The 17,322-nt window shown below is 32.9% G+C and overlaps 3 protein-coding genes across 3 annotated transcripts in view; all 3 read right to left on the bottom strand.

The window, feature by feature from the left end:
* The window catches only part of LOC128189339 (uncharacterized protein SAV1875-like), a 31,167-nt gene extending 28,246 nt beyond the window's left edge, over positions 1–2,921 (bottom strand). Inside the window, exons 1-3 of the mRNA XM_052860908.1 lie at positions 2,813–2,921; positions 468–605; positions 47–143 (exon numbers count right to left, since the gene is read on the bottom strand). Coding sequence (XP_052716868.1) covers positions 47–143; positions 468–605; positions 2,813–2,866 — 289 coding nt within the window. The 5' untranslated portion in view covers positions 2,867–2,921. The remainder of the gene's footprint in view (positions 1–46; positions 144–467; positions 606–2,812) is intronic.
* Positions 2,922–3,761: 840 nt separating this feature from the next.
* On the bottom strand, positions 3,762–12,100 carry LOC128189321 (protein GUCD1-like). Its single transcript, XM_052860880.1, has 9 exons — positions 11,962–12,100; positions 11,593–11,701; positions 9,500–9,565; positions 8,935–9,034; positions 8,502–8,593; positions 8,138–8,240; positions 7,650–7,698; positions 7,354–7,428; positions 3,762–6,696 (listed from the first exon to the last, which is right to left on the bottom strand). Exons 1-9 carry the CDS (start codon positions 11,975–11,977, stop codon positions 6,596–6,598), a joined length of 711 nt encoding a protein of 236 aa, XP_052716840.1. The 5' UTR covers positions 11,978–12,100; the 3' UTR covers positions 3,762–6,595.
* A 563-nt stretch (positions 12,101–12,663) lies between these two features.
* LOC128190876 (uncharacterized) lies at positions 12,664–16,652 on the bottom strand. The gene is made up of 2 exons (XM_052863089.1): positions 14,844–16,652; positions 12,664–14,699 (listed from the first exon to the last, which is right to left on the bottom strand). The coding sequence occupies exon 2, from the start codon at positions 14,695–14,697 to the stop codon at positions 13,102–13,104; it is 1,596 nt and encodes a 531-aa protein (XP_052719049.1). The 5' UTR covers positions 14,698–14,699; positions 14,844–16,652; the 3' UTR covers positions 12,664–13,101.
* Positions 16,653–17,322: the final 670 nt, after the last annotated feature.

Raw genomic sequence — 17,322 nt, 5'->3', positions numbered from 1 at the left:
TCTATCCGCCATTAAGTTGTTCTAAATGCTATACGTGTGTACATACCCGACTGGTACATATTCTTCACCAAGTCAAGGAACCGTTTGTCCCTTCTCCAGTAGTCGGGGGCGAATCCTCCCGGAATAATGAGGGCCGCCAGGTCCTGCAACCACAAATACAGTCATACGAAAATCAGGATGGGGACAAATAGTAGGCCTACTTATTTTTTTAATATAGGTGGATTCTTTTTTCTCATAGGCTGTTATAATAATATAAGAATGACAAAATGTCGCTGATATCGTATGCAATGAACTACTTTACATATACATGTAATTACCTTTGGAATGCAGTGGAATATTAGGTAATGATGTACCTTAGCTTTGTTTGTACTATTGTGATACTTTAACTCCAGGGAAACAACTTGGTTATTATTAAAATGTTTACAATTTTTAGAAGAAGAAAAAGCGGTGTCTTTAATGAATAATACCTCATGGTTGACTTCATCAATGCCCACTTCCGCTTTGCATGGATACCCGTGTTTTGAGTTGTAAGTTTTGCCTTGCTCCGGACCAATGGTAAAGGTCTCGAACCCCTCCTCTCTCAGACGATAATATGGATACCACAACTGTAAACATCAATTTCTATTTTTTTAATAATTGTTCAAACATTTAAAACATTAATATTTTCATAGCTATCAAAATGACTAAGTATGGAATTTACTATGTTCTAGTTAGTTAAGTGAATAAAGGCAATAGGAAAATGGTGAATCGAATGTAAAACGATCTTTGGATAGAATTACCGTTCGTAACAAGTATACATGTAGTATTGTGATTTTTGAAAAGGGCTAAATGTACGTTAAACAATAGTATAATTCCAATTCAAGCAAGGTTTTTCATGAGCAATTTAAAGCGAGTTTGCAAACATTCAAATAAAACAATCATTTATGCTTTCTTTAGTGATTCTTGAAGGTAGCGTATTATTGCAGAAAATAATTGCATAACCTGTGTTATCAAAGATGAAAATTGTTCATAGTACATTCGATAAAACAAATAGCCATGTGTTCGTATATGGGATTTGAAGTCGGATATCATAATGAGTATTCTAGCCGTGAATTTTTTTTATTTTCATCAGGTTGCTGAAGATTTCGACCAATATGATAAACTGGTAATAACTAAATCATTTACATTTCAACCATTTTATAAAATTTTCTATAGCGCTGTGAATTACAATACATGTAGGTTTACTTAAGAAATATTGGAGAAATATATCGTACAGTGAAAATAAACTATATGCCTTAAAATGTATATATTATAATAAATAGCATACGTATAACTATATCATCAGTCAAGATCAGTAAGATTTTCTTGAAATTGGCTGAATTCTTTTAAACCTTGCTAACAGTACTTTATTCATATTTGCAAAAATAATGTTGTAGTATAGTGTAATAATTAGGGTCTTCCGTTTCCAACGGAAGACCCTATTGTTTTTGTTAGGTTTCTTTTTCTCTATTTTTCACTATTATAATTCTTTTTTTTCTTAACATTTTTCTTAAAACTCAAATATCTCAAATATGCTTCAATGGATTTTTATGAAAATTTCACGAATAATACAAAATATCAAGGTCTTTTATCATTTACATTTTTGTTGATGACGTCACTTCCGGTCGGCCGTTATATTCGTTTTTCTTTTTGTAAAAAGTGATCTTGTCCTCCCTTTTTCGCAAAAACGATTAAAGATAGAAAATTGAAAGTTTCAGGAATGATAGATTTTTGAATTTCTAGGGCCGATCAGGTAAAACTACGATCGTCCGTCACTTCCGGTCCGCTCAAACAGCATTTTTGGAAAATTGTGTTTTAAAATTTTTTTAAATCAAATAATCTACAATTTGTTTTCCATCAGAATATGTTTTAAACTTATCAAATTTTAATATTAGCAGGTCATCCGTCACTTCCGGTCGTCACCGGAAGTGATATTAATATTTCGATTTTTGGAATTTTAAAAGCATATGCGTTTTGTTGACATTTTTGTACTGAATACAAAACTGAAAACCGTTTTAAAATCGGACAACACATTGCAGAGATGTTGAAGTTTAAAAATGACGTTTTCTGAGATCTGCATTTCGCAGTGTAGGTGGAAAAATTAGTTTAAAAGGAGTAAATCGTACCAAATGTCAACAGATTAATTGAACCCTATCAATTCAAAATCAAACGAAAGACCCACTTGTTGCTCGCAACAAGGTGCTTTCAAGTAATTCAGGCATTCTAGAGAAATTAAGCGTCAAAGTTTTGAAGCGAGAGTCTGAGTAGCTCAGTCGATAGAGTCGTGGACATGTCCCAGGTGACCCAAGTTCAAGCCCCGATTGCCGCAATTTTTTTTTTTTTTTACTATTTTTCGCTTAGATCTACGATTTTATCTTTGAAGTGATAAGTTTAATCTAATCTATTCAAAAATCGGACGGAAGACCCACTCGTTGCTCGCAACGAGATCGTGTCTAGTTTTATATCCAATTGTGGTCCCTTTAAGCTACCGTAGTTATCAAGATCGAAACTGGAAAATAAAATATGGATTTTTCCCCCTTGGAACGTGTACATCATTGTTTTTGTTTCAATTATATTGTATGGTTTCTATATATTGTATGGTTTCTTATTCAATATCACACTGGGTCCTGCAACTTAAGAAATGCTAACTGGCAAAAATGAAAGTACACTGCATACTTTGACCATGAAGTCTAACAACGGTAATAGGGTAATTCTGCTGCACAATAGATTTCTGCATGATAAAAAGCGAAGGAAAATGTGATTGCAGTTACACGTTATATAGTTGAATTCTTACCTCGAGGTCTTCATAATTGAATTCGGCCAAAATACCCACTCTCTTCGTTGTCATGTTTGTGTAGTCAGAAGAGGTCAACGGGAAATAACTCTTGAATTTTAACTTTTAAAATATTTTCAGTTTTTTCTAGAATTAATCATATGTGTACCCTTATCGAATAGGAAAGAATCAGTAAAATTTACAACAATGTTAACAATTCCCAAAATTCACACAAAGCAATTTAAAGTAAGGTTTTTATTCAGTAGTTTTGCATTATATATTTTTTCAAGGTTTTTTATACGTGCCAAATGTGCATGCACTTTTCTAGTTTTTTCCTTAACCATCATATTTTTTTTTTTAGGGGGGGGGGTCTTTTAAAGTTCTAAGATATGACACTATTAGAATATTTTGGAATGCAAACCAGTTCAAATTAATATACTCCAAGTACTGAACTAATTATTTAAGTGTTAAAATCGATGTTCAGTTAAATATGCAACGTTTGGAACAGAATAAGGAATTATCAGCTATGCTGATATTTTCATTTTCAGTATCCTGAACTATATCTTATCCATCCTAATACTGGCATGTTATCTGCCTTGTTCACCCATGTTCTTCATGAAAATTTTAGTTAATAATATCATAATTGTTTGGTCTAATGTTAAGGTCACAAAACTATTCTGAACAAATACCTTTCAGATTTTATTTCTGATAAAAGAAAAATTAATAGAGTTAAACTTCGATATTTCAAACACTGATATCTCGAATACAATGGATATGTCAAAGTGATTTTTAAGTCCCAACCCCTTATTTTTTAAGTATTTTACCATCAATATCTCGAATACTCGGATATCTCGAAATTTTTAAACAGTCCCATCTAGTTTGAGATACGAAGCTTGACTGTAAATTACACAAAATTTTCTCTTAATAGACAAAACTAAGAAAAAAGCTACCAAATAAACTAACACTGAAGTGAAGTTTAGCAAATAATTTATTACCAATGTGTTTTAACAGAATATACAAAAATATATCTCATTTCTTTTAACATCACAACCAAACTTGCATAAGAAGAAGCAATTTCCTTTCCTTAATCTGTTTGAAGTTTTGGCAAAGCAAGCACTTTAATTAATAAATATGTACCAGTAAATAATGATGAAATATAAAAAAAGGTTTAAGGATACATTTCCTATGACAGTTAAATGTCTCTAATCCATTGCTGGTGCATATATAAAGCTTGAGCTCAGATGGCGTACAAACCATCTTAGAATAATTGAATACAGAAGAATTGATACTAATTAAGGTTTCTTAATAAACATTTTAGAACGAGACATACCCTGTTTGAAGATACTACATTATGTTAACAACAGAAAGAGAGAGGAGGCCAAGAAAACCAAATTAACAAAAATTAAACCAATTCTTAAGGTGGCTCACTACACCTTGAAATATTTTCTCAAATCAGCAGAAAATTACTTGATTTTGATAGATATCATAATGGATAAGAAGTATTCTAGTCAAATAGGCAAAAAATGTGCAATTTTGGATAAAAAATTTCATATTCGAAAATTTAATTCAGTTAACATGAACAAAAGCTCCAGGCGGATTCAAACTCATGATCTGCTGTTCAGAAGCCCACTACATTAACCAAAGAGCTACAGCGATATACAACCGAACCAAACGATATAAACAATTTAACAAAACATTTAAATTGCCATCTTGTGATGTAGTGTCTTAAAAAGAATAAGTCTGGGTGTAGTGAGGTACCTTAATCTTTTTCTTCTTCAGATGTCAATATTTCATTAATATTTATCAATCACATTTTTACTGATTATATATGCATCATGTACAATGTACGTATCACTTAAATGTGAAAATCTTAACAACCAAACTTTAAAATTTGAGCTTAAGGGAAGAAAATGAGACGGGTGATAGACTCTAATTACTTTTTTTTTTTATGGGGGGAGGAGGGTAGAAAGAGGGTGGGGTGCCTGCAATGACAAAACTGTCACAATATATAAAAGAACTTCAATAATCCTCAATAATACAATGTATATCAAAATATAAATATATGAACAGCAATATGGATTTTAACAAAAAACATAATTATAATTGAACACAATGTTATATTTGTGCATTTTTAGAATTGCTATAGATTATTTTATGTACCTTGGGATTATTTTACGTACCTTCAATTTTGAACCACTCAATATTTAATAATCATAATTTATCCCACAGACAGATTTGCCTCTATTTTCCTAGGGTCAATGTACCGTAACAAATATTTTAGTACAATTTCAAAATTCTAATTCAACAAACCATAGGAAAAGAATGTCAAGATATTTACAGAAATACCAGTAATTCACAGATAACTGTAAGAAAAAACTTTGCCAGAAACCTCATACAGTGTAATGAGACAAGACTGTCCAAAAGCTTCTGATGAAACTAACAGAAATATTTTTGGCAAATACAGCTAAAATTAATTTTTTTTAGGCACTTGTGTCTACAGTAGCTGAATAAGAAAACATTGTTTACTAGACATTACAAAATAGATTCTATATTCGAATCAAAATAATATAGAAGTAAATGTATTATGACTATTTGTTTTGCACCATAATCAATAAAATCCCGCATCTAAAGATATATATTGATGCAAGCATGTTTAAAATACATAGTGTCACGATGGATTGCTAAACACTTTGAAGCAAGGTCCATGAATATATTAGCTACATAGTGAATTTGAAAATGAATCTACAATCCCCAATTTTGTTAAGTATTTAAAACTGAACACTGTAAATAAAGCTGACATTTGCCACTACCTGATACAAATGTTTCAAAATTTTTTTCACTTTGCTATTGATGGAAGAAGTACTTGCAAATTAATTTGGAGGCATTTCCCAAGGATCATTTCAATTTTGACTTTGTTCCTTAACTATCAATTGCATACCAATTTCCAAGAGTCATTTTCATTATTATTAAAAATACATAATAATTATACATGTACATATAAATGGATAACAGTTTACAACATCTAAACAATGGTTTTAATGAAAAGAATACTACATGTAAACGAATCCATCAGCAGACTGAAGAATTTTTTTCCTTATAAGGTATAATGGATCAATGCCATTAAATGGTCACCTTTACATGAACATTGAATGTACACAATTTAAACATACTGTAATCCAAGTTTTATTCACAAACATCGATGTCTGAAATTGTATAGACAAATTAAGGCATAAACTGGTCCACCATGAGAAATATTAGCCACCACATCATTCTTGTTAACTTTCTAGCACCTGAATAAAAGTTGGTTCACAGTATGTAAGTATACCAAACCTTACTAATCTGTTTTATATATCTAAGCACTACTGGTATGAACTATTAGAAACCTTATAATATATCATATAACGTCTATATTTGCATGGTAACAGGTTTATGTGGTTTTGTGTAAACCGGTAAACTTGTTAGCCTTTAAGTGTTCAATTTCATTTAGCAGTTCTCAATTCAACATATCAATATAATTTTTTTTTATGAGATTTGATCAATGCACTATATGCAATTAAGACTGAAGGACTCTTAGAATAGAATTCTACTGGAAAAAAAAAATGTTTCCCTGACTAAATTAAAATTCCAATTAAAACCTGGAAATTGGTTTTGAAAAAAAAACACAACTCAAAAGACAAATACATGTATATAAATATATATAATAAGTACATGTACTCATAACTGTGAAAATGAACACCTCTGGTACAAAAGCATCTGTACTCAAATATCCAAAGGTAAAAGTGACTAGCTAGAGGCTGGGCATGCCTATTTTTCCCCGCTCTGTGTATATATCAGGAGGACATCTTCGTCGGTGCCATGACTTTTGCGGGCTTTGTCAAACCGGTCCATTCTGGAGCAGCAAACCTCTGTAAAATCACCACCATCCAATCAACTCTATACACATCAATCTAATTCCACTACTCAATAATAGCCCCTTTTTAAGTGTACATAGATGTATAATCACAATTTTATGGTATGAATTCTTTAAAATAGACATGAGTAAAAATATCTTGATGAAACCCTAAAATGTATCATTTAGAAACTACGGCAATGTAGATAATATGCATTTGCTCCTCATAATGTTAGATAACTCTTAAATGTCTGTTTATATTTTAGCCCATAGCACAGAAAATGTGTGATGACCATCTGCTGTCTCTAATCAGTTAATGTAAATATTAAGATTACTGGTAGTGATTTTGGAGAGGTGGTTTCAGGAAGGACATTTGTCTGAAGAATGTGGGTTTATTCTTCGATAGGCAGTTCAAAAGTTTAACTTAATTAAATCTCAACTTCCATTATATTCCATTAAAACTCAATGTGACAAATATGTTTTCATTTTGATATACACCTGCATAGCATGAATTTGAATTTACACATAATGAATTATTATATTATATATATTATATGAATGAATTATAAATAACATTTTTGACTTGGGATGATAACAATGCACTGTACTTTGAAATTTTGTGGGATGGGGATCACAGAACCTTTACAATTATTTTGACATAAGAAATGTTTACCTTCATCATAGGAAGGATTCTTGTAAAATATCTTCTTCTTTTTCAAATCATGACCACAAACCACCACATAGTGACCTAAAAGCAAGAAAAACACCACATAGTGACCTAAAAGCAAGAAAAACATTTCCATAAAATGAAAACATTACTGAAAGGAAGGAATGGGGTCTTGTCATGCCCTTATAAGCTTATCTATATCATTTGCAACATGTAACGATAGACTGTTTATAATTCCACATCATAGCCTTGTCAAATTTTCATTAAATAATTATAATAAGCTGCAATACATATAGATGTACCTTGGTAGGATTTGCAACAATGTCCACACCAATTTAGACACTGCTGTTTCTGAAATAGAAACAAAAAATTGAGATATTCAAGATTTGTATAAATTAGCATAAATATGTGGAGTTACGGTGTATATGGACTCCCAACCTACTTTCATATACATTTGTACATGTATATTGCATGGTATACAAATACATATACCAAAGTTCACCTTTAAATGTACAAGACTTAGTCAAACACAGTCACTATGTATAAGCTAATACCAATGATAATAAAAAAAGTGTAATATACATGTATAATTTCCCACAGATCTAGGAATTTATAAAAACCCTGTAGCCATATAACCTAATGACAAAATAAAACACCAAGGCTTTCAGTCTGTTGATTACCATTCAGCCGCCTAAACTCGTACATTGAGTACAGCATCATTGTCCTTGGGCCTAAGTCTGAAATAATAAATAATTAATTAATAACTAAACAATAAATGTGACCCACTTACCACCCTGTCACACCATATGCACTCTAGCAAGCTCCAGTCCACCAGACAAATCATCAGGTTGCCTTCAGATAGGTGATTAACAATATCACTCATAGTTAGTGACCTGGTAAAAATAATGACATCAAATAGTCAAAAAATACCTCAAATTATCTGTATTGTTCTGTCATAATACGATACTTTTATCATTCATTTGTGTATATCAATTTTCATAAAAGAAAATTTTAAAGTTAGCACATATATTTGTTGAAATAAAAGATATACCTGGTATATATATTGATTTTGATACCAAACATTTGCTTCATAATTATTGCACGTTGATTAAAAATTCATTCTTAAACAAGTGCTGACTGAACACATATTGTACCTTTTGGAGACTTCCAGTCCAGCCTGAGAGGCTTCAGCAAACTTTCTGCCAACCCTGTCTGCATCTTTGTCAAAGTTTTGCATGTAAAATGGCTGAAATGGAATGAACAACTGTCTAGGACTCATACTATTTTTATCATTTCACCTAGATCTATTGAACCTTAAAGTTTGCAATGCAGCTGCCAATACTTTATCATATCTGCATGCATTAATAAATAGGGACTCCAAATACTGTATAAATCCCGGAGGGGAGGGGATGCGAGTCAAAAAATTTACTCAATAATTCGAGATTTTAAAGAGATTGCGAAAATGCAAAAAATAGATTATCGTGAAAATTACCGGATATACAGTATGCTTAACATTTTCATAGTGTATACATGTTAAAGATGCTCATCTTTTACACATGCTTTTAACTTGTTCTGGTTTACTAGTACCTTTTTGGCATACTGATCATCAACTCCAAGTGTGACAGTGGTGAACTCTACTTTCACTTTATATTTCAGAAGGAGGTATCCCAAATCAATTGTCCATATGCTAAAAAGTAAAAATATTTAAGCATTAATAAGGCATAACTGAAACGGATCTTTAATTTTGAAAATAAGTTGTATGAACTGAATCCAAGAACATCAATGTCAAAAGGAAATTAAATTATGCTTATCATGCGTAACTGCAAATTTTTTTGTTAAAAAACAAACGTGTACTCTGAATTTTTTTTAGTGATAGCAGCCTAGTGCCACTTTGAAGTTATTGCTATACATAGTAATGCCTGGAAATACATGTAGCTGAGAAATTAATTGCATTTTTTTTTTATTAAAAAAAATGTATGTGCTGCGACAAATATTACCTTGGGGGGGGGGGGGGGGGGCCTGAGTGCATTGCTACATAAATTACCTCTCTTTTCTTTTTGGGGAGGATTTACAGTAATTTATCTAATCTGATACTTTTCAGTAACATGGTTTACTTTGGTCTTGCTAAACAAATACATAAGTTCTATCATACCTCTGTCCACATTGAAGTTCCTCCAGATCACTGGTGTACACACAGGAATCGTCTTTACCCAAGTACCTAGAAAGTGAAATTTATAAAACTTTCCTTTTGATTCAGTTCATTACGATTTGTATCATGAGCTAATCCTGTCATATGTTATCTTGTAAAAAAATAATGACATGGTCACATACTGGAGTCTTGGTAAAATGGGTAGGCAAACCCGGGCCGGGGCAAAATAAAAGCCGGGGCAGATCGATATTTTTCAATTTTCTTTGTTAATACTCAACCAATCTCATTGAAATTTTCAGGACATGTCAACAATTAGTATAAGTATATTCGCTGTAAATATTTCTGCAAAACAATGTATATTAAGAAATTTATCGACGATTATTGATTTTCAAGTTGGTAAAATGGGTAGGCAAACCCGGGTCGACATTTTACGGTTTTTTGGACTTATTTAAGAAAAAAGTGAACATTCCACGTTTAATGGTAAAATGGGTAGGCAAACCCGGGCCGGGGCAAAATAAAAGCCGGGGCAGATCGATATTTTTCAATTTTCTTTGTTAATACTCAACCAATCTCATTGAAATTTTCAGGACATGTCAACAATTAGTATAAGTATATTCGCTGTAAATATTTCTGCAAAACAATGTATATTAAGAAATTTATCGACGATTATTGATTTTCAAGTTGGTAAAATGGGTAGGCAAACCCGGGTCGACATTTTACGGTTTTTTGGACTTATTTAAGAAAAAAGTGAACATTCCACGTTTAATTCCGGTAAACCATATAATATACTAATAAAAAATAGTCATTTATTGAACGGAAAGTAAAAATTCTTCAATTAATAACAGTTTTTAAGAAAAACCGGGTCACTAAAACCGGATCCGATCACCCGGGACAAACTTAAAAATTCCGATATTATGAGGATGTTAGCTTTCACAAATATTGTGACATTGCTCAGCTCTAACCACAAGGAGGTATCCTCATTAGAGCCTAATTTATTAAATTGAAAAGGTAAGTAATGTTTGGTGTTACACATAACCTATTTTATCAGCAAACAGCAGTCAGATCAGGAACTCAGATGGCAAATAGATATCCATAACACTCCTAAATTAAGAACATACAAACTTTTAAAGGAACATTTCTGCCTAGAAAATTATATTTCAATGAATATTCCTAAACATATTAGGTCAGCAATGGCACAGTTTCGGTGTGGGGTATTACCGCTGAGGATAGAGACCGGACGATTTCGGGGGGAACCTGCCACTGAGCGCACGTGTAAATTCTGTATCTTGGACGAAATAGAAGACGAATTCCACTTTCTCCTAAAATGTGCTCTATATAACAACCTCAGAAGTGAACTTTATAAAAGTGTTAATTTTTCGAATAATTCATATTTATCTCAAGACAATCTATTTCAAACTCTCATTTGCTAAATAAAATGATGATGATGATGATCTATGATCTTTATTACAAAGTAACATTATAAAACTTAACATAAATAAAATCACGTGGGATAACATAGACACGCAACTATTTCGGAATTTTTAAGTTTGTCCCGGGTGATCGGATCCGGTTTTAGTGACACGGTTTTTCTTAAAAACTGTTATTAATCGAAGAATAATTATATTCCGTTCAACAAAAGCCTATTTCTTATCAGTATTTCATATGTTTTACCGGAATTAAACGTGAAATGTTCAGTTTTTACTTAAATAAGTCCACAAAACCGAAAAATGTCGACCCGGGTTTGCCTACCCATTTTACCAACTTGAAAATCAACAATAGTCGATAAATTTCTTAATATACAATGTTGTGCAGAAATATTTACAGCGAACACAGTTATATCGATTGGGAACATATCTTGAAAATTTCAATAAGATTGGTTTATCATTAACAAAGAAAGTTGAAAAATATCGATCTGCCCCGGCTTTTATTTTGCCCCGGCCCGGGTTTGCCTACCCATTTTACCAAGACTCCACATACTGTACTATTCTAAATCACTTCATGTTCAGTTTGTTTTTCTTTCAAAAGTCTTGAGTGGATTATATTCATTTCAAGGTAATCATGCAGTTAAATGCATTCTTCTTTTTAAAGTTGTTCACCTTAGCACCATACAACAGCAAGCAAGCCCACAGTCCCATGTGTATGTCTGAATACATGTATCCAACTTTAACACTAGTCTTTCGTTGTGGGGAACTTTTTGGATTTGATCTAAAAAATTAATCAAAATCACGTATTTCTCTGATTACAGCCATTTTAAATCCAAGTTCACAAAATCGTGAATGAAACAATTGTCAACATGGTCAGTCTGATTAAGACAGAAGCCATTAATATGGATATTTGGAAACATAAACTTTTACGGTTTTACTACGAATGCTCAATATTTTGCCAGTTTGTATGTTTTTTTATAGAGCGAGATATGCATTAAATAGCAATTAATGATTACATAACAGTGTGAAAAATATATTCACCTCTACCCTCAGCCATTTTTTGTTGAATAAGTCATTGTCGTCTGTTAAAATCCATGAACTTTTGTTTGTAAACGAATTTTCTCAACTTGTCAAATTGCGTCTCCAATTGTTTTTTTGAATATCGAGCCCGATCTAATTTATATTTCGTCGCCTCAGGAAAGCCATATGAAAACAATTTGTTATGCTGTAAATTGACATTGAACATGATTCATAACTTTCATATTATATAATTTGAATGCAAATAAAATGGTAAAATACTAGGCAAATCAATCTGAGGAAATAATGCGCCGACAGCAGCTTTTTATATAATTTGGAATATATAACGTTAAAATCGGTAAACATGGTAACAGGCTTCCATGGTTCTTCTTTTTCTTCTTCCATTTATCCTCATCCCTCAGTTGACCCATTATTGTCGATCTTCTGTACACAAAGGGTTGTACATTTAAGAGAGACTATCTTTAATTCTAGAGAAAGGCCTTTAAACCACATCAAATTCTCCTTTACCTATAATCTTTACTACAAAATATCACCGTAGAAGCAGGAAGTTTGGTTGAAAAGAGTCCAGTAAATTGTCGAGAAAGAGGAAAACAAAGATGACGCTTAGACAGATTGACTGCCAGCAAATGATTTGACGTCCATTCTCTCTCTCTCAAAAAAAAAAAACCCCACCAAAAAAAACCAAAAAGAAACGATGTATGAGAATTTATCTTTTTCATTTTATTGAAGAAAATCTTTGTAACACGTACAAATGTACTCATGATAGTACTTTAAAATTGAAAAGATCAACTTGAATTCTTTTTTAAAAATTGACACGAATCACATGTATGTATATACCGTTAAATGTCTATGGTATATATACCCAACAACTTCTTTCGTTATACGGAAACATATGTAGTGAACGTATGTATCATATATGAGCGAACATACAAGTCCATTCCACTGCAAATGCCAGTTTATAGAAAATACATAATTTTTTGTCATCATATATGTATACAATCTGATCCATAACATCTAAAATTAAAAATACCACTTTCAATACCCACCACCGGAAAAGTCGGATATCTCTATAAAGTCCAAACAAATAATTTATATAGTATGCATATCTAGATATAAATTTTATTAATTGTCTTCGTATGGACGTTATCTTTCATCAAAAGAACGGAAATTATGATGAAGCTCATACAAAATCATTGAGCAATTGAACTGGAAGAAAACGACAACCGGAAATAGCGTGCCGTTGACAAAGTCCCAGGTCTGTTGACTGTACATCTTGTAGTTGACCGTGTTGATGAAGGGCGTTCTGTTCTGAAGAAAACTGTCGTTGAACCAGAGACCAAGGTTCATCACAAATAGCAGCATGAACACATTCTTGATGGACAGAAATTCTAGTCGTCTGTAGCGACGGTACCGGTAGGACTGCAGCATCAGCACTGTCTGGAAATAGATGTGAATTAGGCTTAGAATGTCATCCGCGATGTTCAAAGAGCCAATGGACTCAAAATGAATGCTGGCAACCATTCTAAACAGTAGATACATGACAGTTCCCAGCAAACTGAATAACAGGATGTTTTCTCCAGCCGAAATTGGGCGGGAATTATTAATGGGTACACACTGGCCGTACAAAAGCCCGAACCCCAAAAACACGAGACCAATCATGACAATGGTGTATAGCAGACGATAGATTTTCAGTGACTTGTAGAGATCTAGTTGTTTCAATTCGCCTTTTTCGGTCAAAATTGCCAACACGATGATGACAAGAACGATCACAAACACTGCTCCAACAGCGGCGCTCAGATACAACAGGGCCGATTTACGGCGAGATCCATACGGAAACTGTGTCTGCTGGTCGATTTCAACGTATTCGCTTTGGTTCATAAGAGGCGTTAGTTCTTCCCGTGGGTCGGTAAGATTCATAAGAAAAGTTCTGATCATGGTTTTTCTTGCGGTCGACCAAATCCGGAAAAGAAATCCGATGGACACTAGGCAGAACTCTGCCACGATAGGCAATACAAATGGAAAAGCGTTTTCGGCAAGACATACGACTGAAGGTTCTTTGGTGCAGTTGAAGGATTCCACCCCGTTGTTTTGCGTTGTTTCATTGTGAAAAAGTACGAAACGCTTTTCCTGTAACAATATGGAGTCAAACCAGATGGAAATGTTTGCAACTATAATGAAAATCATTCCATAGTGAACACGAAGCGATCCTACGATTTCAGTGTTGCGAAAGTAACTAATAAATGCCGTCTGCAGACAAGCAAATGCGAAAAGTGAAATGTTCCAAAAGATGCTGACGTATGACCTAGCCAGATGACGAGATACGCTGATGTTGTGGAACCTACGAGCCACACTAAGCGCAGTTCGAACAATCAACCCCATGCAAAACAGCCAAAGAAACTTCAGTCTAAGACCAGTCGGTTTTGCATTGGTCGCATAGGTCACAGTGTTATCATTTTCGCGTATCTGTCTTCGGAACTTGTGCCAAAGTAGTGAAAGAGCGGCTATACCGACGGCGACTATTGTCATGAGAACGTATCGAATGGCGTTGTCCGGGTCGGTGTGGATGGGCGAAGAGGAAACAAAGATGGAGACGCAGGCAATGGCGACGAGGAACACGGCAATGGCGACGGTGGAGATACTGCCGTCGTGGATACGTAACCCCTCGGGGGTCCGCATTCCATTCCCAGCCGTAAACGGCACGGCAAACAAAGCATACAGTACTTCCTGGTATTGCTTCATGTCTGAAAGAATGTAAGAAATTAATTATCGACGGTATTTTCTCAATTTTCGAGGGTAAACTTTTGTAGCTATCATGAGAGAGAGAGAGAGAGAGAGAGAGAGAGAGAGAGAGAGAGAGAGAGAGAGAGAGAGAATGTTCGCCCTACCTTTTCTGTCAATGATCTTATCTACGATATCTAAAATGATTTCCTTGATATCCGAGGTTTATTCTAACTCAGTTTATCCAAAAAGTTGCGTAACGTCTCAGCTATTTTATAAAGCGAAAAGCCGTTTTACCAATGTTAATTAATGAGGAAGAATTTTTTTAAGAGTTGGGCCTGAATGAAACTTCAACAGTTCTTACTTCCTGCTCAATATCCATTTGCCTTCAGTTTATTAGTTTGTGATACCAGTAGAACAGGAGCAAAAGTTACAAATTTGTAAGGTGGAATAACACACCTGAAAAAATTACTCAAATTAACAGCAAATTATTTGATTATGAAAGATATAATGATAAATACATTTTACATACATTGTATATCAAATAAGCGAAATATTTGCAGTTTGGGAATAAAATAATATCTAAAATATTCAATTCAGTAAGTAACAAAAAAAGTCCCTGCGGGATTCGAACTCATTATATACGGACCACAAGCCCGAGACTTTATCCACTCGGTAATGGAGTAAGTAATATGTTGCCGTCTATAATATCCTTTTAATAAAACGAAATGCCGTTTCGATCAGAGGTCAGCCATGCTGTGATGATATGTTATTCCACCTTAAAATGATTATTATAAAAAAAAAATCAACCAAAATTCTTCTAGTTTTCCTTTAAACATTTAAAAAGGGGTCGTTAAATGATCCCCTTCTTTTGCGAAAGAGGACAGGAAACGCGTTTTCTTAAACCCCGTCAGAAAAAAAAATATTATTAAAATCAACACAAATTTATTTGTTTTCTAGCAATTGTATATAATATAAATGTTAATACATGTAACTTAACATAAATAATTCAATAAATAAATCCTGCGTACCTTCAAGATTAAACATCTGTAAATATAGTAACTTAAGTAACCTCATTAATATAAGTTAGTAAAAGTATATATTTACATTTTCTAGTGTCTTTGCCTTTGATAACACTACGTATCGATTTTGTACTATATCACTCATAAAGGCAAATTGAGGCGCCAGCGGGGTTTGCTTATTTATACTTAATATATAATCGTACGGTGGTTTAAAATTATATAAATATAAGTAATAAGGAATCATTATTTGAATAATATGAGGTGATAATTTCGGTCGGGGCATGATCACGTCCCGACCAAAATTATCACCTCATAATACTCAAAGAATGATTCCTTATTCCTTATTTAAAAACACCTTTACTGCTGTGCAATACATGTAGTTAATGTAATCAATTCACGCATGCAATATCTTGGTTAGTACATGTATAAATTTCCGCGATCTCAACATGATCCTGTCTTCTAAGTAACGAAATATGCATGAGGAAGCAGGAATTTAAAACTCTATCTAGAAGACCCGGTTTTTTCATAACAGTAAAATAAAATAAAAGCAATGAGAGAGAGAGAGAGAGAGAGAGAGAGAGAGAGAGAGAGAGAAACCGTTGAAACATTATTTTATTAATTGTCGAAATGCCAAAAATACGAAATAAAATGAAGCAATGTTACAATTTAAAAGTGAACTTTCAACTTTTGTATTTTCAGACTTATTGCTAAATGGCTCCATATCAAATATGGTAATGATATCTACTTGTTAACTAGTTTTACTGTATAGAGGTAAAATTAGTAGCAACTAGTTTAAGGTTGGACAAGAAACCTTTTCTCTATTCAATTGTTTCCTTATCATCGATTAAGATGGTCTTTGTTTTCCACTGCCAGTTGGTCTTATTTGAACGAAGTGATCTTTACTATTTAAAATTAAGTTGTGATAGATATCAACTTAGGACGAGGATAAAAGCCTCCCCCCCCCCCCCCAAAAAAAAAAAATATATATATATATATATATATATATATATATATATATATATATATATATATATATATATATATATATATATATATATATATATATATATATATATATATATGAGGCGAGCAGAGAAAACGAAATAACAACATTAATGCATAAGAAACATGTAAATGCTGTATTTAAACATGAACTCAGTTCAGCATTTTATTTGATATAAAAATTTTATTACATTTACTTCAAACCCTGTGGACTTGCCTATTGATATATATACCAAAACCCCCAAAGTATTATCTGCTTATATTAGCTGACCTGAGTAGAATGATAAATTATGATGCAATGAATTCTCAAGGTACCGAATGGATGTACATGTACAAAGCAGGAGCCTTGTAAATCTTACTTTTTTATTCAAGATCAAAGAACGTCATATTCTGACGCTTAAAATCAATCTAAGGTTATACTTGTATGATATTTCTTTTTTGTAATAAAAAGCTAAAAGCTCTCAAGATATTGCATAAACATTACCTAAAGCAATGAATTCTCAAGGTATTGAGTGGATTTGCAATGCCGAAATTGTGCACATAGCGATCACCTTGTTAAATCTTCAACCAAGATCAAAGAACGTCATTTCTGACACTTAAATTCAACCGAAGCAGTTATTGT

The sequence above is a fragment of the Crassostrea angulata genome, chromosome 6, assembly GCF_025612915.1.
Source record: "Crassostrea angulata isolate pt1a10 chromosome 6, ASM2561291v2, whole genome shotgun sequence".
NCBI lineage: Eukaryota > Metazoa > Mollusca > Bivalvia > Ostreida > Ostreidae > Magallana > Magallana angulata.
The sequence above is the reverse complement of the archived record's forward strand: the minus strand, read 5'-3'. Positions and strand labels throughout refer to the sequence as shown.